This window comes from Passer domesticus, chromosome 16 (genome assembly GCF_036417665.1).
Source record: "Passer domesticus isolate bPasDom1 chromosome 16, bPasDom1.hap1, whole genome shotgun sequence".
NCBI lineage: Eukaryota > Metazoa > Chordata > Aves > Passeriformes > Passeridae > Passer > Passer domesticus.
In genome coordinates, this window is record NC_087489.1 from 14,230,640 (window position 1) to 14,254,918 (window position 24,279).

Sequence of the window (24,279 nt, forward strand, 5' to 3'; positions counted from 1 at the left end):
TGCTATTAAGAAAACCTGGTGTTTGTAAGTTTTCTGTCAGTGAACTGAGGTAGAGGTATCTTCAGTGTTATCCAGTGACTTGCAAGGAGTTTAAGAGACTGCATTGCCCAAGTGAGCAGCATGTGCATGATCTATGGGGTGATGCCATTGGGAAAAAGTGAGAATTGAGCAAAAAATGAATGTACATTCATGAACATACATGGGCACCAGCTGGTGACATGGAGGAAAAAACATCCTGTGGGTCCCAGCTCCCTCCCACAGCAGCAGCAAGCCAGGCTGGTTCTGCAGGTATGAAAGGCTCTGAAGAGCTGTGGAGGTTCAGATGAGCCTGTGCAGTCAGAGGATTTCTTTTGGCACGCTCCGTTTCCTTTCAAGCCCATGGATTAATTCCTTCCCACTGTGCTGCCACTGTTCCACCATGTCAGCGCCTCGGGAAGGTGCTTGGGAACATCTTGGCAGCCTGCAGTGCTACCTGTCCCAAGAATGCTCTGCAGCAGCTACAGGAGATGATCCACTCAAAGGAGGCAGCTCCTGATGCCATTTCGAGGAAACCTCCCAAACGCCCTGCCCCTGTTTCCATCTGAGAGCAGAGAAGGCTCTGGCTGGAAGAGATGTTAGAAAGTAAAAAGAACAACAATATTTTCCACACTAAATCTAAAGCTTTTCTTCGCTGCTGGGGAAACTGCAGGGTTTTTTCCTCTTTTTTTACCTCCTGGTAGGGGAGAGACAGGACTTATCCCAGCAGCAGTGCCCAGTCTGGAGCAGGGATTTGCTTGCTGGTGTTCCATATCCTGCCTCCCCCCCAGCCCTCGGCCTCTGCAGGCAGCCCCAGTCTGCTGGACTCTGAATAAATGACTGGCAGAAGGGGATTTGGAGGATGGGAGGTCCACAGTCAAATCCTCAGGCTGAATCAGAGGTGTGTGTGGTTTGCTCTGGGTTATCTGGGGGACTCTGTGCTGAGTGCTTCTCTGTGTGCTCAAAATGCAGCAGCACCTCTGGCAGAGGTGCCCTGAAGCGCTTTTAAATGAAGATTTCTTTATTTAATAGGTATATCCTAAGGTGAGGAAGGTTAAGAAGCTGAGCTGGATGTGCAGATCATGCGTGGGCTGAGTGCAGCAAACAGAATTGTTTTGTGCCTGGCTTGTCAGAGGTTGATGAGTGTCCCAGCTCCCCTGAAATCAGGATCTTGTGCACCTGAGGCTTTCAGCCTCCCTCATTCTGCACTGTAGGCAATTCCAAATATCTCTGGGATGTCTGTTGATAGGTGCCATTGCCTTGGGCTGCAGGAGCCCAGAGCAGTGAGCCCAGAGCAGAGAGCCCAGAGCCCTGAGCCCAGCCGTGCAGCCCCAGGCGTCGATGGAGCAGTGCCTGGGTGGAGGGAGGAGCAGCTCACCCACGCCCTGCCCTGCACAGCCCGTGCAGAAAGTGCTGATGAGCTGCTCAGGGGCAGGGTAAGCCACAGGCACCGTGCTGGGGTGGCTGGCAGCCCAGCTCTGCTGACCCAGCTGCAGCAGGCTGTGTCTCTCCAGAGCGCGCCGCTGCCGCGGAGCCTGTGAGACAATCACACCTTTGTCAGGGCAGGAAGATGCAGCAAGTTTGCAGGGGAAGCTTGGTTTGCTTAGAGTTTCATTTTAACAGCTCACAAGCCTTGTCTGTGCTAGCAAGTGGTGCTGGATTTCCCACTTTTGCCACCAGTTTTAGCTGTGCTGGTAACAACAATGGTGAGAGCAGCGGTGTAGGCAACCGTGCCACAGCTTTTGGCACTCCAGGCTCCCCAGAGCTCTGGCTTGCATGTGCAGTGTTTAGGGTGAGAGTGGCAAGGCTCTTTTTTCCCCCCAAAAAAATCATTTTTCAAGTATTTTTGTGCAGCCAGATTTTGTGCTGTGCTGTTCATTGTTGCACAGACTCCAAACTCCAGGTGTCCCTTGGAGCCGGGTGAAGCCGTGCTGGGAAGGCATCACTCTGCTGTACAGAGCTGAGGGAGCTGCTGCTCGGGGTCACAACTGCAAATTAGGTTTCATCCCTCAGGGAAACACTCAGAACCTCTTCCCATTTCCTCTGGATCTTGTAGACTCTTCTTCTACTCTTGTAGATTCTTCACCCACCGCTAGGAAGGTGGAGGAATGTGGAAATGGTCACATTTGTGACACAAATACGTGTCTCCATGAGCAGTAATGAACAGGCTTTATTTATCTTTTCACAGAACTGCAGATAGTATATTTTTCCATAGAAATACCTGGAAAAGGAGGACAATTCCCCGAATTGTGGGGGGATGTCATTGTGAAAGCGAGTGTCCGTGTCACGCGAGCCGCAGGCGGTGGCAGGGAGCTGCTGGGGACAGGGCTGGGACAGGCTCAGCCTCGGCTCACGACAGGAAATGGCAGCAGGAAACGCAGTGAAGGGGCTGGAGCTCAGTGCTCTGAGGGATAAAGTGCTTGTGTTTGAAATGCTGATGCATAAATTAATTTTCTGCATGCTAAAGTTTATCTTACGGTTGTCTCTTGCTGGTGCAAGGTCATAAAATGTAGCTGCTGTGAGCCAGGGGAGCTGATGAATTCAGAAAGCAGTTTGGCTGATGGAGTTTGAAGATCTGAACTTGGAGACACGTAACTGAGCCCAGCTAAGTTAAAGTAGGTCAGGGAAGCAGCTAGATTGGACTGTAGTCTTGTAATTTTGATCTGGAAGAGAAAGCTTGAAAAGCAGTCTTGGAGCTATCAAGGACTTGGAAGAGGGTGAAGGTCAAGGGTGTTAGTGTTTGGTTGGGGCCCAGATCTTACAGTGCAGTTAAAAAAAGAAGACATTTGGAATTCCCCTTTTTATTTATTTTAATCGTCATGTAATAATTTGCAAGTCAGATGCTGGTTGCATTGTGTTTACTCCCATTTGTGTACTGGTTGCTGCTGCTCTGCTGTCAGTGATAGAGGAGGTTCGTGTTTCTCAGGGAGAAAAGTGCAAATGGGCTGTGATTTCCCCTGCCAAACTCTTCTGGTGGCCACATGGACACCGTGAATCATCTCTAGGACAATGTGGGTGGTGGAGGAACAACCCAAACACAACGTCCATCCCTGGAGTGGCTCCACCATAAATCTCCAGCTTGGGCCAGGCAGGGTAAGGAGAGGAGGTGCTGCCTGTGCCCTTTGAACTGGGGCAGCTGCCAGGGCCCCCAGGTGTGGACATCCACAACACCTGGGAGAAAATAAATCAGCTCTGGAGCCCAGAAGTGGTGCTTGGGCACACTGGGATGTGTCCTGGCTGCAGGGGAGCTCAGCCAGGCTGTGCTGTGCAGTGTGAGGGTGCTGGGTTGAGGTTTTGTCTGCACCCCACGTGCTGGAAACAAGGCATGGAACGTGTGCCAGGGGATCCCAGGAGCCCTGCAGGACAGTGCCCTGCAGGACACGGTGGTGGGATGGCATCAGGGCAGGTTTAATGTGAAGAGAAGCTTGCTGCTGTGTGGGTTTGATGTAGGATTATGCTCTCTGTGGGAGAGATGAAAGGAAATTCCAGCTCTGTCTGCAGCAGTGTTCCCCTTTGTGCTAGGTCAGTTCCTCACCGTGCTCCAGACAGGGAGCTGAATCCCTTTTTGTAGTCTGACAGTTTCATGAATGATCCAGAACTCCTGGGGAGTGCAGAAAATAGCAAACTGTTTTCAGCAGTTAACTCTGTGAACTTAATAATGCAACACTAATGATGCAATTTTCTCAGGCAAATTCAAGATAAAATAGACAAAAAGCTTTTAAAAAAAACTTGCGTGTTTTCCCAGGTTCGTTCAAAAGAGGTGTTTGCTACTTGAACAAATAAACAAGTTTAAATATTGAATGTGAGGGTAACAAGCATTAATCAGGAGGATTGGTTTGCCTGGTTCTGCTGTGCAAATTACAAAGTTTCAGGGTAATGGGGCACCTTGTGCCTTTCCTTGCTGCTGTGGCTGCTGAAAGCCAGCAAACCTTTCTCCCCAAAGGTTTCCTCCTGTCTGGAATGTGCTGCCTGCCCCAGGTGTTCTTGTAATCCTAGGGGCAATCACCCGACCAGGGATTCCAAAAAAACACTGCAAAACAGGAAAAAATCTAGGGCTCACACAGAGAGAAGTGCAGAAGAGTGTGGCTGCAGAAACGGAGTTGCCATAGCTGTTGGAGGCTCAGCGAGACAGGGTGGAATCCAGTGTTTTGGAAGGTTTCCCCGTATGACACAAGATTTTGGAATTTTACAGCTGGTAAATCCTTATTAACACAGGCAGCCACTGCTGGCCTGGATTCCCTGGCTCACTGTTTACTATGGGGGCGCCTGATGGAAGTGTGCCTGGTCCTGATTATTCAGCTTAATTGTTTAGGGAGAATATTAAAAAATAATCATGATTCTTGGCATAAACAAAAGGCAGAGAGACAAGCTCCCATCACCTGTTGACAGAAAATTGATCATGAAGAAAGCTGGCATGGGGAGTGGAATTCCCTGTTCTCCCACTTAGTCATCGCATCCTGGTGTGACTCATTTTATTACATGGAGGTTCCCAGTGGTTTTATTTTGAGAGAAGCTTTTGTTTAATAATTTATACACACACACACACACAAACACACTTATAATCTTAGAAAAACAACAAATCTATTCTGATGAATTGGCATGAGGGATCATTTGGAAGATTTCTGGAATGAAATGCTGTTCCTCCTGCTTTGCTGTTCAACTACTGTATTTATGTTTTATTTTAATGGGAATTAAATTTCTCAACAATAGATGGGGAGAATTTGCCTCTAGACTTGTTCTCACTGTGCAAAATGTCAGATTTGGGGCTGGGCTGGCTGGTGGATGACTAATCCATTGCCCTTTTACCTCCCAGACCTTGCCTTGTATCTCAGCCGTGGTGACTCAAACTTCTGTCCTCAGTGCAATGAAGGCTCTGGCCTCTGCTCTTAACAAACAGAGCTCCATTAACTGCAGTGGGCACTCTTGCTTCAGAAAGAAAAAGAAATCCACGGAAATGAAGCTCAGGAATAAATTTAATAGTTCCACTTTTCATGAGTTTTAAATACACTCATACTGTGTTTGCTGTAAAGTTTGAAAATTGTTTTGAAGTAAGAGTTTAGAAGGAGACAACTGCTCAGGACCAGATGCTGAGCAGCCTTGTGCTAGCTTGAAGCAGAGTAACTTTCCAGCTGAAATCAGAATTTGTCCCTGAATTTGTCTGGAATGTGTCCAGAGCAGCAGGGATTCTGAGTTCCTCACAAGGTTTCTGCTGCCCAGAGTGGTTTTGTCCTAGTGGAAACCATTCACTGCCCTCCCTTTGTTCTTGGGGTGGCTCTAAAAACCCTTCTTTGTGTTCCAGAGATGTCTGTCATCTACTGATAAAAGCTGACAGAGATAATTGTGCTTTTCTGGAAGTCCTTCTCAGAGTCAGAGTGAATGGGGACAGTTCCCTGCAGGCCCAGGGGGAACTGTGCAGAACTGAACTGTGCAGAGATGTGCAGAGATGTGCAGAGATGTGCAGAAATGTGCAAAACTGTGCAGAACTCTGCAGAAATGTGCAGTCAGAGCCCTGCCCCTCCGGTCACCAGGCTGCCTTTCTCTGGGGAACCAGTAACAGGTTGTTCATTAGGTAATTTGTGTAATGCTTGACTGAAAAGCAGTGTACATTTGCAGGCCTAAAATCACATGCAGGCGTGGAATCCCATCCAGAATCAGCACAATAGTATATTTAGTCTTCAGCTGCAGAGAACTGCAAAGAACATTTCCTGAGCCTCTCAGTCCATCAGTCATGCTTGTTCAAATAAAGCAGTGAGTTTGTTTCCCTGCTAGTGACTGACCCCAAAGTCATGAGTAAGGGATCCTGAATAATGTGTAAAGGCTGTAACTGGTTCAGAAAACCTTTAATTGGCTAATTAAAAAGGGTCCTATAAGGGGCTGCAGAGAATCACCCCGAATGTTCCTAATGCAGCCTGACGTTTTGATTTCCCCCAGTTTGAAGCAGGACTTTTGGTATGATGGCAGTTTGGGTTAGGAAGGGTAGAATTACTTTCTTCCAACAACTCATTCATTCCCCCAAAGAGTGCTGACACAATCAGATCTCTCATCGGGGTTTAATGCTAAGTCTCATAGCCCTGAAGCAGCACAAAAATCTCTATTTCCTGAACATTTCACTGACCTGTGGTGTTAAGAACTTGCCAACTAAGACAAACCATTAAATGAGCAGAGAACCACAACAGTAAAAATACTGCATGAGGCAGCCATGGCTGGTAAGACCTCAGGGTCTAAACCCAAGAATATTTTATCATCTTGAGTACAACTGCTGCCCTTTCCAGAGGCAGGGATTGAATTCCCTGTGTGGAGGCACAGCTTGAAAGGCACCACACACGCAGACCTGGCCCTGTTCTCCTCAGTGATGCTTTGCAGCTTTCTCTCCTGTCCATTGTCGAGGCAGGTTTAATTCTGTGCAATTAAGCAGCTATCTGCACTTGTAGACTTTGGATTAAATTATTAATCAAGCTGGGGTTTATTCTTCTGTGTTTCCAAGCAGGAGCTGTTTGTCCCGTTTGTGGCATGACGGAATTATGGGGTAATTAAAGCCAGAAGGGATCTCTGGAGGGTTGAGCACAGCCTCCTGCTCAAAGCTGAACACATTTCTGGTGCCCAGGCACCACCTGGCTTCCAGGGCAGGGCCTTTGGTGTGACAGGCTTTGCACTGGGGCTGTGCTCCACTGTCACATGAGCCTTAGGATTTTTAGCACATCCTTACAGTCAGAATCCTGTTGAGGACTTTCTGCAAACACCCACTATAATTTTCTCCTGAAAAATTTTACATTTATGCACATTGTAAAGGTGATGAATGTGTTGACAGTTTGGTGCAGGTTTTCTCTATTCAGAATTTCCTGAAATGATCCTGAGACTTCTCAGTTTATTCGTCCTGCTCTCCATTAGCTCCCAGGGTGTGCATAACCAAAAGCTTTCTTTTCATTACCAGGAAAAAGAATAGGTTAAAGTAGAGAGAGAGACTTGTGAATGCAGTTGAATTTTTCATTTTCCTGACAGCCTCCCTCACCCTTCTGCCAAAAGCTCCCCATAATGTGCATATCCAGAGCGGTTGAAGGAAAAGCAAATATTGATTGTCTCGAGCTGAAGTGAAGCAGTGAGACAGATGGAGCCACATCATCATATTGAAGCATAAAGGTCAGGGAGTGAGCTGCAGAGAGCTTAAATTCAGCAGGGCTCAAAGAACGGGGATTGCTGCTGCTGACAGATTTGTTAGAAACCTGTTTAGCTGCCACAAATATGGAATACATCCAAACAGAAGCATCCATCATTGTTGGAATGATAACCCCAAATACATTTATTTCTTGTTTGCCTTTTCTCATTCTTACTTCTGACCCACACAGACTTTGGACTCAGCCTGAACATCATTTGATTTTTCTGGTTGGCTTCATTAGCTTTTAGTGCAATTTCAGTGGCTCAGTTACTAAATCAGATCCCCTGTGGTTGTGGTTGCATGTGTTCCACAGGCCCCTTGGATGTGGCACATGACTTGGAGGCCCGGTTCTGCTTTAGTTTATGCATTTTGGACCAACAAACCCTTTTGATTTCCACCTTCTTTGTGAAGTTAGTGCTGTTGTATCTGCACAGACTGTTTGAATTTGGCAGTACAGAAACAAAGATGAAAACATTCTGCCTGGAGCAAAACCAGTGTCAAACATTCCTGCTTGGCTGTCCTTGTTGTCAGGACATCTTCATGTGGCATTGCTGAGACAGCTCTGATGTGTGTCTCTGTCAGAGCTCTCACTTTATGATGTATTTTCTTGTTTCCTTTTCCCTCCTCTTTTCTTCAGAGAACTCTAAAAACTTGTCCCTTGGGATGTTTAGGATTGTGGGGAGGTTCCTTAACACACGCTGTGATGGTTTCTTTTCTCAAAGCCCACCTATAAGAATGTCCCCACTGAGCATTTGCTGCCTCATAATGAGACAAGGATTCCCTGGATTAACCCCCAGTGTTTTGGCTCCCCCTTCCCTGTTTCTGTCTCAACAGCAGAAGGATTTGGCTGCATTGACAGGGGTACAGATGGAATATAGAGATGGCCAGAGCGGGTGCTGATGTTAAGTGACATGAAATAATGGAATATTTCCATGCTTTGCAGCAGTCCCTGGGGGTGAGCAGTGCCACAGAGCTCTGCCGAGGCCATGCCAGCCCCAGCAGCCACTCAGCCCAGGGTGGCAACGACACCTGACTCACAGGAGGGAGCATCAAAAGAGACTGAGAAAACTGGGATTGTTCAGTGTTCCCTCCTTGCAGCTGGGAGCCTGGGATCTCCTGATGGGGAATCCCTGATCTTTGGGATCTCCTGGTGGGGCCACATTTCCAGCTCTTGGGATCTCCTGGTGGGGCCACACTTCCAACTCTTGGGGTCTCCTGGTGGGGCCACACTTCCAACTCTTGGGGGTCTCCTGATGGGGAATCCCTGATCTTTGGGATCTCCTGATGGGGCCACACTTCCAGCTCTTGGGATCTCCTGGTGGGGCACACTTCCAACTCTTGGGATCTCCTGATGGGGCCACACTTCCAGCCCCTCCCTGGCTGTGTCCATTGCCCAGGGAGGCTGGGGTGAGGGAGCCCAGCAGGGCTGGTGCCCCCTGCCCCAGGAGCCCATCCCGAGGGAGGGATGAGAGCCCTGAGCTCCAGGAGAAGCTGCCTGTCCCCAGTGGGTGTGAGCAGGGCTGTCCCAGGTGTGGGGTGTGGGACAGGTGAGGTTCTCTCCCAGGGGATGGGCAGAAGGGACCCTGGGGTTGTGTCCTGGGAAGAGGCTGCCCGAGAGCCCAGCACATCTGTCAGCTCATTGTCTGAACAAAGAGCACAACAACAGAAGAAATGCAAAATGCATTTAAAAATACTCTTTCATTTCCCTTTTTGCCAGAAGCAGAAGTGCTTAAATAACAGAGGACAAAAGCAGCTCTTGCAGAACTTCCAAGAGTTGGGAAAAATAAAAAGCTCTGTGAGAAGGACTGGGTTTAAGAGATTTTCCCCCTTGTTCTGCCCAGTCTGGGGAGCCCCCAGAGCAGGCAGAGCTGCTCCCCCTAAAGCAGACAGCAGCTCCTGGCTGCAGCATTCCCAGTCCATCAGGTCCTTGGGATATGTGTCCTCTGGCCAGTTTAAAAGCAAGCTTTCAGAAAGGTATGAAGCAATTTTTTCCCTCCCATCAGTACTTTTCATCTGCAAATTGCTTGGCTAACAGGCTCAATGGAATATGAAAAGCAAAGGGGTAAAGATTAAAATCTAAAAAAAAAATAAATAAGGAAAGCATTGCAAAACATGTTTCTATATTTAAGAAGTGTTTGTAACCAGAGGAAGTACCCAGTCTGTAAATGAGTGTCCTGTCACTGCTGATACACTCCTACAGCGCAGGGGTTACTGTGGTGGTGCTCCATACAGGGGGATCAAATTTTATTTTCCTCTCTAAATGTAATTTTGTGTAACTTCAGGATGGGGACGAGCTGCATGGATGCAATAATTAAGGGCAGCAAAGCTTGCAGGGGTTCAGGGCAGAGGCTGTCCCACATGCAGTGGAGTGTTTTTGCACTGAGTACAGTGAATATTTGGTGCTTTACCACGGCTTTGGGGCTGTCAGTGGCATTCTGTGGGAATCCAAGGGGTCTTGGCTCAGAGCAGCAGAAGGTTTGCTGAGCTGCTGACCCAGTGTGACCATTCACGAGTTGTGTGACCTTCTGGTGCCCTCCACCAGTCAGGCTGGCTGGACTCAGGCCTGGTAAAAAGCAGATGTTGCACCTGTGCTAAATACTTCATTCCTCAGTCTGGCTAATTTTTACATAAACATTGAATTTTAATATGGATGTAAGCTCTTTCCTGGCAAGAGAAGTGTTCAGTGATGTGTTTCAGTGAAATGCTGGTGCTTTCTGTGAGGACTGGGAAGGTGCTTGAAATCAAGTCCATTTCGAGAGCTTTGCTAGCTTAATGCCTTTGATTTGTCTCACTTTTTTTTTTTTAATAAGTCCTATGATTTAAAAAAAAAGCCCACAGTGAGGTTAATGTTGTGATGTTCTTCTAGATGGACAGCAGATCTGGGAAATGGAGGCAACGGTGGACAAGGACAAGAGCCAGCCTGTGAGTATGAAACACAGGGTGTTCTCTCCTGGGCAGCAGCTTGTGTTCAAGGGGGGCTTCCAGAGGCAGAAGGAGCAGCAGTGCCACGGTGAACATGCTGCAGCAGTGCATGTGCTGCAGGAGGGATTGATTCCTGCAGAGAGACCCCCAAGGAGTCGCTGCTGCGTTCTGTCCTGCACAGCCACGGTGCCAGCCCAGGCTCTGCGGGTGCTGCCCCTGTGCCAGCCCTGGGTGCTGTGCCCAGATCCAGGGTTTGTCCTGCAGCATTTCCAGTGCTCTTGGGAGGGAAGGAGCCCCTCTGTTCCCTTGGCTTGCTGGGACCTTGGTGGGCAGGCAGCGCTCTCAGGAGCCAGCAGTGACTCTGCCATGGGCTGTGCCTGACTGGAGGCAGCAGGGTCTGCCTGTGGATAAACCAAAAGCCTACAGAATAACTGAGTTACTCTGACAAAAAGAGGGAATTCTGCAGTGCATGCTCCTTTATCAGGCTCTGTGGGATTAGCAGAGCTTCTGCGTTTGTCACCATTTCGTGTTTTATTTGTAGCTGAGACTTCTCTCTCCAAGTGCAGGAGGGATAGTCCATAGAAACCAACTTGTCAGTACCAAAAATAATCTGGTCTTCCACCATCTGCCCCTTTTTTTCATACCTTTATAGGGATGAGTAGGGAGATTCCTCTTGCTCTGACTATAGCAAGGGGAGCTGCAGTCAAACCCTGCGCAGCCTCAGGTGCTGATCCCTTGCTGTCCCCTGTGTTATTTCTTTCAGAGCATGCTTTTTGTGGAGATTCCTGAGTACAGGAACAAGCACATCCGCACAGCCGTCAAGGTGAACTTCTATGTCATCAATGGCAAAAGAAAAAGAAGCCAGCCCCAGCATTTCACCTATCACCCAGGTAATTCTCAGGGACAGAGCCACTTGTCATCTAAGTTCATGAGCGGGATTTGATTTTCTGCTCTGTTGTTTTCTTGCTGTTCTTTGAGGATCTAAATTTGCTAATTTAATTCAGCTCAGCTGAATTAAACCAACAGCTGCTTGGTTTAAAGATGCCTGTGATTTATGATGAGGAATTTCCATCAGTTTGGGTTGTCAGTTATCTGTTATTCTGGCAATGGGCTGATGCTGCCCCATTCACTTGGTGGAAGTTTGCCAAGAGCCTCAGTGGGAACAGGCTCAGTCTGGGGCATGCTGTGACCCTCTGAAAACCACGAGTGTTGCCTTCTCTGACGTGTCCAGCAATAAGAAAACATCAGAAAAAAGCTTGGGATGGAGGAAGGCAAGCAATATATACTCTTCAGAGTGAGGCTAGTTGAGAAAAATACGAATGCTTTTGTGATGTCCTTGCTCTGGGGGGTTGGTGAGCCATGGCACAATAAATGCAACGGCATTATTAATGAGATTCCCAGAATTTCTCAGCTTTGGCTGGGAGGAAAATACTGTGAGAAAACCAGAGTATTGTGTTTGTGGAAAGCAGAAAGCGTAAAATAACAGCACCACATTTTATGCAAGCTTCAAATGATGTCTTAATTTGACTTGTCTCTAAGGAAAGGCAAACATCCGTTCAGACTCTTATTTTGCTCTCCTTCAGCCTGAAAATCTCTGGTGCTCTCCCTGAATTTATGAGCTCTATAGGGTATCACCAATGTGAAGGGTTTGTGCAGGTGCTCAATTGTTCTGCTCTGGCACAGTATTGAGAAGCACACTTCTCTCTCAATACAATCCCTAAAACAGACCACTTAGGAGGAGGGATCTTTACTTCCAGACAGGAATTTTGCATGACCACTGCATGGTTTCCATTGTGTGGTGTTTCTGTAGTGAGTTTTGGGGAAGATTTGACCAGAAGTCATTGGAAATGCAGAGGACCACCATTTACCCCACGAGGATTCAACCAAGTCTTACTAAATCCTGGTCTTTTAAATGATGGTGTCAGGCAGATCTTCAGCTCTTAGTGCTGAATAAAATTTGTGCAGCAGAGACAAAAGCTCTGGAATAGTTCAGCTCTGCCTTTGGTCACTTGTTAAGTATTTGACAGAAAGATGGGCAGTTGTTTATGTCCTGGGATTTCTATTGATTGGAAGTACTGCATGAAACACCTATCTATGACTTCTTATTTGGTCTGTGTTCCAGAATAGCCCTTAAATGAATTAAAACAGGAGCTGAAGTGTTGAATTTTTCAACTTTAGCAATTTGTGGTTCGTTAGTACATTAAAGATTTTTCAATAACCTCTTAGCACAGAGTGCTTTGAAGAATCTTTACCGTGGTTGCATGTGGGTGATTTATTAAACTCAGTGCTTGTGACATGTGAATGTACACACACAAATCTTGTAAAAGGCTTAAATCTCTTATTGCTTCAAGGAAAAGCTCTCTGTTTGTCCTCAGCTCGTTACGAATAACGTCCTTTGCATGCTTTATTCTAGTACCATCAATCAAAACAGAGCCCATTGATGACTATGATCCAGCCCTAATCTGCAGTCCAGTGCACAGTGCTCTGGGGACAGTAACACAGCCTTACTATTCACAGCACTCAATGGCCACCGAGTCCCCTTCCTGCCTCGTGGCCACCATGGCTCCTTGCCAGCAGCTGCGCTCAGGCCTCTCCTCTCCCGACTCGCGGTACCAGCAGCAGAACCCGGCTGTCATTTACCAGAGGAGCAAGAGCCTGAGCCCCAGCCAGCTGGGCTACCAGCAGCCCGGCCTGATGGCCGCGCCCGTGGCCATGGCGGACGCGCACAGGTCCGTGCTGGTGCACGCCGGCTCCCCGGCCCAGAGCGCGGCCGTGCTGCAGCACTCCCCGCAGTCGTCTCCCGTCATCCACTACTCTCCAACCAGCCAGCAGCTGAGGTGCGGCGGCCACCAGGAGTTCCAGCACATCATGTGCTGTGAGAATTTCACGTCGCGGCCCGGCCAGGCGCAGGCCGGCCAGGCGCAGAGGCTCAGCCCCAGCGCGTACCCCACGGTCATCCAGCAGCAGCAGCAGCAGCAGCAGCAGGCAGCCCCGGGCCAGCGGGCGGCCAAGAACGGGCCACCAGGCAGTGAGCAGAAGGACGTGCTGCCAGCAGGAGTGACCATCAAGCAGGAGCAGAACCTGGACCAGGCCTACCTGGACGATGGTAAGTGCTGTGCCCTCTCAGGGCTGCTGTGATGGAGGGAGGGGTGAGCTTGGAGTTCTCAATGCTCTGTTCCTCGGCGTGGTCCCTTGGTGGGTGTGGACATTTGATGTGCGTTCAGGCTGTGTTGGAGTCTCTCATTAGGTGCATTTTTGGTTGATGGCAAAGCACTTTGGCCACTCACCCACAGGACCCCTCTGCTTGCTCTGTGCCACTTTGAGCTGGTCCCATTTTGTCTGCCTTTGCCAAAGGTTCCATTGCCAGTTTGGAAAATGGCGGATCTGAAATTACTTCTTCATTATTTTATTATATTTTTTCATATCAGGGCAAAGTCCGCTTTGTAAAATGCTGTTGTACATTTTGTACCAAAAAAAAAGCCCATTGAGCAATCTATCAAGGCCTGTAATGAATGGGGTAGTGCTGCAGGCAAAACCATTGCAGATGTTCTAGATGAACAGTGGGACATTGATAAGTGAAACAATGCTGTTCCTTTGTTGTGAGCCAGCTGATTTAGCCTTTAGGAATGAACATAAGTTAGAGTAAAGCTTTCTTTGAACATATCCTGCTTATTCTTAGGTAGGCAGCTATTGGCAGTCTGGTTGATTGGTTCTTTTATTAAAGCATGTTTCTGGCAGGAGGAAATCAATGCAAAATTAATAGTGCAGCTGGACACTGCAATCACAGAGAGCAGCAGCAAACCCAACATTGATTTTAGTGGGAGCGGAGTGAGGCTGCTGGAAATATTGCTGCAAGTGCAGGATGTTCCTGTGCAGGAAGTACAGACCTGATTGTCACAAACGTAGCTCTGCTCTCCTCTCAGTGCAGGCACTTGCAGGCTTGATCTCCTGGGTGTGCCCCAGGATGTGCTCCAAGCACCCAGCAGTTTGGGATTTTTACTGCACTTACCTGGAGTTGTGAAATTGTGCCTGTGAAAGGTTTGCTTTCCTCAGCTTGGGTCCGAGTGCTCTGTATCGTGTGCAGCCTTCACTGCTGGCTTTGTGGCAGAGTTTGGATGCTTTCCTCTGTTACTGTGTTTGCAGAGTGCTTGATGCAGCTTCGGTGCCATCGCAGTGAAATCTGGAGAGTTTTTACTGCTTCCCTTCTCAGAGCAGGACATTCAGGAGTCCTAAATTTAACTTGGGAGATTCACTTTTCATTCAGGGAATTGGGCATGATAACAAAGCAAGAGGATCTTTCTGACAGGAGAACTAAACACTGTTATTTAGGGTAATTTTAATATGAAAAGCTGAGAGATTCTTCCACATTTCTAAAAATACTTAGTACACACCTTGTAAAAGAAAGAACAGAAAGAATCTTGAAGTAAAAGCTGACTTGAAAGTCAAGCCATAGTCCACTTAAAAGAACTCCCAAGACAGACTGCAAAGTTAATTTTGCTGAGTTTTGAATCAGGGGCAGCACAGCTCACCCAGAATGCACTCAGCTCCTGCTAAGGGAGCCATTAGGCAGAACAGCAATTAATAATCAAATCCCAGGTTTCTCCTTGGCTGCCTGCATCATCTTCAGTTGATTGCAGCTAGAGATTGCTTTATCAACAATGCCACCCATGTCAGGCCAGGCAAGATGGGCCACATGCACTCTCTTTACTGACCTCAGTGAGTTTATATCAGCTACAAGTGTGACTTGGAGAATTGTGATTTACTTTAGGGCTTTGCAAAGCATTTCATTCTGAAATGTTCAGGACTTGAATTGAAAAGCCACATTGTTTGCTGCTGGGGAAAAGTGACTCAGAACATAACAAAAGCCATGTTTTTCCTGACTAGAAAGTTTGGGTTTGTGCTTTATGGCATTAAAAGAAAGCAAACCCAAAGGATTACGGAGGCTTTGCCTTTAAATCCCTTTTATCCAGAAAGCCCTTGTGAGATAAAGTGAGCTGTGAGGTCTTGCAGTGATTTTCACGGGCAGACATGGAGCTGGTGCTGGCCCAGGCAGGCTTGGCATGAGCCAAGTGCTGCTGCTGCTGCCCAGGCTCTTGGGCAATCACTGCTGGTGTCTCTCACTTCCCTTCCCTCTTCCTGCCTCCCCCATCTTCCTGCTCCCCCTGCCTTGTTCTCCTTTCTCCAGAGTTCTGCTGACATCCAGCTTTTGTCCCCGTGCTCTCGTGTCTCCTCTCAGCAGCCCCTGCCTCCGTGGTTAACACACACCTCGGTGCTCTGGGCTTTGTTTCTGTTCTGTTCTGAGTTTGTGCAGTGACCTGGCCATGAACCACGCTGGCAGTTCCTCATTCCTGGAGCTGGTGCCTCTCAGAGTGGGCACTGAGAGTGCTGGGGCTGTCCTGGCAGTGAGCAGAGCAGGATATCCCACAGTGACACTGTTGTCATTTCTCTGCACCCCTCTCAGCTTCCTGAAGTCACTGCTGGCAGCAGCCCTCATTGTTTTCTTCTCTTCCCTGCTGTAAAAAGATGTCATTTGTCCTTCCTGAGACCATGGCTTGGTTTTGCTCGGAGCCTGCACTGCTCCACAGGGCACAAAACACTGGGAATTCAGCACATTTAACCTGCCTTGAAGAGATGAGAGCTGTTCTCCCCTCTGCAGGAGCAGGCTCTCAAGGTTGAGTGCAGCCAAACCAGCCTGGAGCCCAGGACAGGTGATGGCAAGGATTTACCATCACTTTGCCATGTGCCAGGAGTGCTCGGTGCCCAGCTGGGGCCCTGCCCAGCCCCCTGGTGATCATCCCAGCAGAGCTGTAGCTGGTTGCTGGCCCTGCTGCAGATGTGCAGAGCTGCCACTTGCTTTCTGGAAGGAGACTTTGGCCCCTTTTCTCTTTCTGTGCAGCCTCAGGCAGGAGGTGCCCAGCCCGTGGTGCCTCCTGCAGCTTCCCAGCCCTGCCCTGCCAGCCAGAGTGACAGAACAGGAAGGAAGGCTCCTTTCCCCAGGCAGAGAGGGTGCATTTGGATGTGCACCCATCAGGGACTGATGCAAGTTCAGCACTGCCACACATGACTGCCTTCACACACTACCCCTCTATATTTCTCTGTAAAATAGATATAGCTGTAACTTTCTGATATCAAATACTGGGAAGAATCCCCAGAGGAGGGGACTGTTCATGAAAAGTGCCAGGGAAACCTGTGTTACACAGCTCTGCCTCAGAGATTCATTGCTGCTGGAGTTACTTTGGGGTGAGGATAGTGGCAGGAGTGTCCCTGAGTGCAGGAGACCTTGGGGATGCATCAGGTGTCCAGGCTGGTGCTGGCAAGCAGGGACCAGCCTCAAATGCAAGTGAAAGCCATGGGGTGACACAGTGATAAGCTCCTTTCAGCCCAGGCCTCATCTTAATATTATTCATAACCAAACCGCCCACGATGGTAAAAGTTACCCAAACAACCACATAAATATGTTGACAAATAGAATGTAGTTCCTCCAGCACCCTCAGAGCACTGAGATTAACTCTTTACAGCACAAACCCAGCCCAAAATGTAGTTCTTTGCAGCACTGTCTGCAGTGCCCTGCTGGGGCAGGGTCAGGGGGTGAGCCAGGGCTGGGGCACTGATTGTGCTCCTCCTGCAGAGCCACAGGGCTGCCATGGGCACAGACACCAGGCTCAATTCCACACACACATTGTGGCTGTGTAGCTTGAGTGGTATCAGCTTAGATTGAGATCTTTCCAGCTGTCAGGCTGAGCTTTGCAAAGAGAAATGATTGTCATTATTCAAATAGTAACTGTCTAACCACATCTGACACTCCGAAGTCTGCTGGATACAGCAGCTCAAAATTATTTTTGGTGCTCAGAAATGTCCTCTGGGGAGGAGGGGAGCAAGGCAGATGCTGTGTAGTGGTTTATCAGGCTGCTGATCAGCAGAGATGTTTTACAGTGAGCTCAGGTATTTCGCAGAAAACTTGAGACACGTCAGATATTTCTTTAGAAAGCGGCTGTGCAGGATGTGCAGTGTGGTCCTCACATCACCCAGATCACTTCAGATCACCTCCACGACAAGCTGGGTGTTCCCTGTGCAGTTTTTCCTCACCAGCAGCACTCAGAGTGTTACATCCCTACATTTCCTTCCTGTGTTCTTTCATTAACAGTGACAAAACCCTCAGTCTGTCCCCCTGGTACCGTGACATGAAATTCACATCCCTTCTTTCCTTCACCTTCAGCAGGAAGCTTTCTTTTCTGGCCAGCTCTGTTCTCCCTGGGCAGGGAGTACCTGCAGGAAGCCCTGGCAGAGCTCAGAGTGCTGCCACCAGAGGATGGTGGCTCTAGGGGCATGTTTTAGGTTGGTTTGTAGTTGTTTTCATCTTGTGTCCACGCACAGAGTAAAGTAGCAAGACAGGGCAGAGGGGAATGTTCTTGTTTGCTGGCATTTTAGACAGGGGTGAATTTGAATCCTACAAATGGGCTGGGGTTCAGTTTCGAGCAACAAGTTGCATCTAAAAAAGCCATGCTCTGTTTTTAATTAGAATTTTCATAGAAGGTGTGGTCACTTCTGCTCAGGCAGAGTTTGACTAAGAGTGAAGCCTGTATATGCTCCAAAACATTTTGCTCAAACACTCTAGCAAATCTGTGTATTCATCAGGCTCATTCCTGAAGCTCTGACTCACATTCTTACAGATTTTCTGTTCTCTGCTGGGACCTTGCAGCACTCCCTTGGTTCCCTGCAGCTTTATTTTTGGATCACTGCTCGTGTGGGTTTGGGTTAGGATCTCCATGCCCTGTGCTGTGCTCACTTTTCTAGAGGCAGTATAAAAAGAGAAAAGGCATCGTTCTGCTCCCAAAACCCTGAAGTCTGTTGGCAGGAAGCAGAAGGATCAGTCTGTTAGGGGCAAGGTCTGGGTTCAGTCTGAGCTTGGTCTTTCAGCAAAGAATTCAACTTCCCTGCACTTCAGTTTACCATTATTAAAAAGTACCTTATCCTTCCCTCTTGTGCAGTTAAGCATTAATTAATTTGTGTTAGCAACACACACGTGGATTCTCAGAAAAATCCCTACACTTGCATACCTAAATATGAATTATTTGTATTGTTATAGCAGGCACCATCTGCTCTTCTTCTTCACCTCTAGCAACAATTCAGTGTTTAAAAGTTCAGACAAATCCAGCCCCATTTGAAGACTGCCCTTTCCCCAGCAGCCTCAAAGCATGCAAACCAAAACAAAGCTAGAAAAAGAAAAACCCATACATCCCAAATCAGCAGCAGAGGAAGGAAGAAAATGAATTGAGTGATTAAAACCATCGTTCCACTGGCACCTCTTTGTTCTGGAGCTCAGGAATCTCTAATTGGTGCAGTCAGTGCCCACAGGCGAGTTGTGTCACAAAGCGTTTCCTGTGGAGCAGCACAGGAACATGCAGAGCCCACGACTGCAGGAGGGCACGTGGGCACTGCTGCCTCCTCCCCGGGCAGATGCCCACCAGCACCTGGTCAGCACAGCCCAGCTCCAGGGGTTTGGGGTGGAAGGCACGTCCCCTTTGAAGGCTGGCTGTTATCAGCTGAAAGCACTCAGCTTTCGGGAGGCATCAGGCAATTTTCAATGATAGTTTTGAAATACTGGCAAAGAGTTACTTGAAAAAAAAGAACTTGTTCGTGCAGTTGGGAATTGAAAGCTTCTAAACCACAATAAAGTCCTTTCCCAGACTTGCTGTCCATTTAGGCCAAGCTCATGGCATTCCTTAGACAGTCTGAATCACAGGCAGCAGACAGCTCTTACAAAGGAGACCATAGACACCCATCTGTTGGGAGGCATCTGCCAAAATAGACCATACATTTACTTTTATTCCTTCAATCCACTTTCAATTTAAAGGGATAATAACAATAACATTTTTCACTCCAGTGCAGAGAAATGGTAATTAATTAAAATTATTCCACTGCAGAAGGAGGCAGACAGGCTTGTCCCCAGCTCTCACAGACGGGTGAAGCAGGATCAGAGCTTTTGAGGGACTTGGCTCCAGCTGAGGCAAGAAATCAGTGGTGAAACTGTGGCTTTCTTGGGCAATCCCAGACATCCAGGTCCCCCCAGGTGTGCAGGAGCTGGAGCAGCACTGGCTGTGCTGGAGGGGCTGTAGGTGATTAAATCATGTTGCACTGAAGGGAGGGACTGGCAGAGCTCCTTCTCCTTTCTCTCCTTTCTCTCCTTTCTCTCCTTTCTCTCCTTTCTCTCCTTTCTCTCCTTTCTCTCCTTTCTCTCCTTTCTCTCCTTTCTCTCCTTTCTCTCCTTTCTCTCCTTTCCAGAGGCTCTCTCCTGTCTTGCTGTACCTGTCAGAGTTAGGTGCTTTCCAGCAGTGAGCATTGCCTGGCAGGTCACTGTTGGGGGTCAGCCTGCCAGAAGCATTCTAATTTCTTGGGATGAGTCTGGAGACTGAGCAAAGCTGTTGTGTGAGCGAGGGCAGGTGTGAGGAAAAGGGATCTTCCTACAAGCTGGGAGCGACTCTGGGTGCTTCACACAGAAATTCTTTCAGTGCAGTCAAAATCCGAACAGTTTTGACAGCAGTTTTTAAAAATGGGGACTTTGGTGATGAGAGATGTGCAGCTAGAAAATGGTTTATAACAAAACCATGCAAAGCAGGAAAGGTGATTCTCCATTTTGTACTGAACCAGAGAAGTGCTCTCTGGAAACCTCGAGCAGGGCTTGTGTTACACTCCAGCAGCTCACCACAGAGCTGGTTAAGGTGGTTGGGTTTTTTTTTTTTAAATTTTATTTTGCTAACACAGCTATTATGGTGAAAACCCTTGTTGCTGGTGTAAAACCCTGGGGTCAGCACAGTCAGGCTGAGTCAGGGAAGCAGCAGCTCTTTCACTGCAGGGATTTGTGCTGGGGTGACTCTGCACGGGCAGGGGGCTTGTTCCTGCTCAGCTGGGGTAGCTGACAGAGCAAATACAAATGTGGGGAAATAGAAGGGATTTTTCTGTGACAGTAATTGCAGAGCTCAGCCTGCTTGGTCTGTTGAATGAATCCCAGTAACTCCCAGCACTGAGCTGGATTCAGGTACAGGAGCAGGCTGTGCTGAGGGACCTGGTACCTGCAGCCAGGAGGGTTTGCCCTCACAAACAGGGAGGGCAATAAAATCCTTTTAGCTCCCCTTCAGAATGAGCATCGTGTAATTGGATATTAGTCAGTGAACTAGCTCATGAACGTGGCAGCTCGAGGCTCTTGCTAATTCTCTGCAAATTTCATTGCAGCTCTTGGAATATTAATAGCAATTTAAAAGTCCCTGTGCAGGAGACTTTTCTTACTGACCTTTTCAGGTCCTATCCAAGAAAAAAACCAAAATGTTAAAAATACAAATGGCATGTTTTGGGCTTTCAAAATTGAGACAGACAAAACTGATGCAACTTTGGGGCGGGAGGTTGATTGCATGATTTAAAAACCAGTCTCATGATTGCTGGAGGCCTGACTCATGAGCCCTGAACGCCTGGGTTTGGCATTGCTGCTCCTCACAGCTTCACTTGCTGCAAACTGAGTTCATGCTAGGAATGTGCAGAGCTGGGGAAAAGGTTTTTCTCCCCTTAAAGCTCGATGTAATCATTGGGAGGATTCAGCTCCTCCTGCCATGGCTCTTGAGAAGGCGACTGGAGTCCTTTTTGAGCTGCACTTTGAAATGCTGGGAGCAGCTGCGCAGAGCCTTGCTGCTCGGAAAAGTTTGGAAAACATCTGCGCATTTTTTTAACTGTTGTGAAATAAAATGCTTGGCAAGAATAACCATCTTAAAGATCCACAGTCTTTTTATGGTGCAAACTGAGCAGTTATAGGCAGTTATAAAGTCTTCTACTGTAGAACAGTGCCTGGATTCTCAGCATTACTTGCACAAGCAGAATTTCTCAGCTCAGGTCTCCTCCTGCCAGGGAGCAGGGGTAGTTGGTAGGAGGACTTTTTGTCTGTATAGACCTCTTGTCTCACAAGAATGGAGACCTAGAACTTAGTAGCTTAAAATCTGGGTTTTTTCCACCTGTTTTTCATAGTTTGTTATAAGTGATAATGTAATTTATTTATAATTAACTATACATATAGAAATATAATAGTAATTTATAATCAGTATTTATTATTAAATCTCTGGCCATTTTTAAATTAAGAAAATGAGGATGAATCATCTGAATTTCCCATCCGAGTTAGTTTTCTTGAGGGAACTCAGAGCAGTGAGAGCTGCTTTTCTGCCCAGCAGCAGCTGGTATGGCCTTGCACTGCCCAGCCCTTTCATTGCTGTTTCCTCACCAATTCCAAGAGATTTCTGTGCTCACACTTGGATTGAGTGAGTGCTTAGAGGCATTTTTAAAGCAAATGTATGAGACAATCCTGCACTGGCTGTGCGAGGTACTCCATGACCTGAGAGGTGACCGCAGCTCCTCTGATGTGCAAAGCAAGCAGCACATCAGGGGTGGGGGAAGAACAGGTACTTGGAGACCACAAAACTCCCTGCAGCACATTAGCTGCTAGTTTGATTTTCAAGCAGGTGCTGGCTTTCACACTCTCACTCTGTAATTCAACAATTTCTGTGTTTACCAAGAAGAAACCTAAAATGTATAAACAATGCAGTTGTGTCTGAATCATCACTCTGAGTCTCCATGCTGCAGTTTTGCAAGCACAGAAATCCGGGCATGCATCCAGCTGGGAATTTCACAGATGACTCCTCACTCTAACAGGGGTCTGCAAAAACCTGAAATCCAAGGATTCCCAATTTTGCAAGCATTCATATCCTCCAGTTTGTGTGCACATCTCCAGGGGATGCTGCAGTCTGTTTGGAATTAAAACTCTGATCTCTACAAATTTGCATGACTAATGGTCTGCAAATGACTGAGAACTTGGTCTTGAGTTGGATTTAGCCAATATTAGATGTAAAAGAGTTAAATCTTCAGCTACTGTTAACTGGAGTCAAACCACTGAGGATCACAGAGCTCCACCATGAGCAGCTCTTCGTGACCCAGTGACAAACCAGGCTGACACTCCTCATCTCCTAATCCACACAGTTCCCATTTTAATCAAGCCATGTCCTTTTGTGGATTTTTAGTTTGGAAACTTTGCACTCCAAAATATAAACTAACCTCTGCCTTCAGCTGAACAAGCACTGCTTCTTTAGGGTGAGATTACAGTTTGGATGTAGTGAGAAAAGGATTATTGACTTGTGCCTGTGGATGTTGGGGTGCTAGGCTTCCACCCGAGGGGGGATTCTTCCACGTGGATAATTGTCAGGTGTGGAAGCAAAGGTCAGAAGGGGCTGTCCCTTGCTCCTGGCCATGGGCATTGGGAAGGGCTGGTTGTGCACCAAACAATGTGCTCTGCATGAACCTGAGACCCTGCACAAGCTGTGGGGTGATGTCCCTGCAAAGTGCCAGCAGCGTGCTCCTTTCTCAGTGTGACTGCAAGGAGTAACTTGGGCCAGAGCAAAGGCAGCAGTAAATTAGAAAAGTGTGAGTTTGCAATCATTCCCTATGATCAGCTCTGCCAGGGCAGTCTAGTCAAAGATTCCCAAATTGTGGTGTGGTTTGGTTTGGTTTGGTTTCTTAATGATGAATGACTTCATCAGCCATGAATGAATGGAGTCAAATGTAGGACAAATAGTGAGACACATGAATGACTCCTGTGACATTTGCAGTGGATGGGTGCTGGTTTATTTAGGTGGTTTCTAAGCTTCTTTGGAAAGAGTGAGAGTGACTAAAAGAAGGGGGAACCACTTCGTAAGTATGGGGGTCAGTGGTGAAAGTACCGTGACACTTAAACCTCCCTGGGCTCAGCCTCTGTCATTATGAGCAGCCCAGCCTGTTTTTTGGGGAGGTCTGGGTTCCAGGAGACTCCACAGCCACGGGGCCAGAGGCCTGGCTGGTGGAGCAGACATGGCATTCCCTCTGTGGTCAGATAGTCCCCAGGCACTTGTGGGCCTCCAGCTCTGCCCAGGAGCAGCAGGGCTGCCCTGCTGCAGTGTCCCTGTCACCAGCAGAGGAACCTGTGCCTCACTCAGGGAAGTGCCCCACTTCAAGGCACTGCAGATGAAGTCATTATAATTCTGTACAAATTATGTTTGCAAAGGCTGGAAATAGTCTGGACACATCAGGCAGATCCAGATTTAAGTCAGGACTGAGGCAAACATGAGGGGAACTTTTAGCAGCTGCATTTTTTAATTGTAGTTGGGGTTGTGTATCTTTCTTCCTTAAAATTGCATTACATTTTCTCTTATCTGATTTCTTCTGCACCTTTGTTCATTTGTTTTGGGTGGGGTGCTGTCTCCTTCCTTGGAAAGGAGTCCAAGATTGCAGCATCTGAGACTCCAGCAGGTAGATCCTGATTTTCAGCTAGATAGGCTGGGTTGCATGAGGGCTCTTCTGAGGCTGTCCTGCAGCTTCATACCCTCAACTTAGTGGTGTTGTAAGATATGTTTCTTTTTTTTTAATGCCATTGATTTTTATACAAATTTTTCTTCAGGACAATTTTTGTAGGTTGTTACTAAAACCCAAAACTAGTGCCATGTCTGTTTTAGAAATTGGTATCTCTGGCCCTTTGTTGTGTTCTTGGTTACACTTCATAGCTCTTCAAAACTAACAAATTTTAGATCAAGATTATGGCTTCAGAGAATTTCAGACTGTTCAGATAACAGTCTTGGTTTAGATGCAGCACTAAATGCTCCTCCAGTGTGTCATGCAGAAACACATCTCTGCTTTCAGAGCCTGCTGCTGAGCACCAGTGTCCGTGCAGGGGCTGGAGGGAGCCCTGCCACGGGGCACAAGCAGTGCAGCACCCTGGCAGAATACCCAGCCCTTAGCCCCAGTGAGGCTGCAGTCTCAGCAGTCTGTGGGAGCAGCAGCAGGCAGTCCTGTCCTCCTGGGTGAGCACAGCTCAGGCTGGCAGTGTGGGAGCCTGCAGGATGAGGGGATAGCAAAGGGGCAGCAGTGCCCAGCTCAGGCTGGCAGGATGAGGGGATAGCAAAGGGCAGCAGTGCCCAGCTCAGGCTGGCAGGATGAGGGGATAGCAAAGGGCAGCAGTGCCCAGCTCAGGCTGGCAGGATGAGGGGATAGCAAGGGGCAGCAGTGCCCAGCTCAGGCTGGCAGGATGAGGGGATAGCAAGGGGCAGCAGTGCCCAGCTCAGGCTGGCAGGATGAGGGGATAGCAAGGGGCAGCAGTGCCCAGCTCAGGCTGGCAGGATGAGGGGATA

At 48.0% G+C, this 24,279-nt stretch overlaps 1 protein-coding gene across 1 annotated transcript in view; it reads left to right on the forward strand.

The window, feature by feature from the left end:
• The window catches only part of NFATC2 (nuclear factor of activated T cells 2), a 75,656-nt gene that overhangs the window by 31,217 nt on the left and 20,160 nt on the right, over positions 1-24,279 (forward strand). The window contains exons 7-9 of the mRNA XM_064391393.1: positions 10,035-10,090; positions 10,854-10,980; positions 12,504-13,196. Coding sequence (XP_064247463.1) covers positions 10,035-10,090; positions 10,854-10,980; positions 12,504-13,196 — 876 coding nt within the window. The remainder of the gene's footprint in view (positions 1-10,034; positions 10,091-10,853; positions 10,981-12,503; positions 13,197-24,279) is intronic.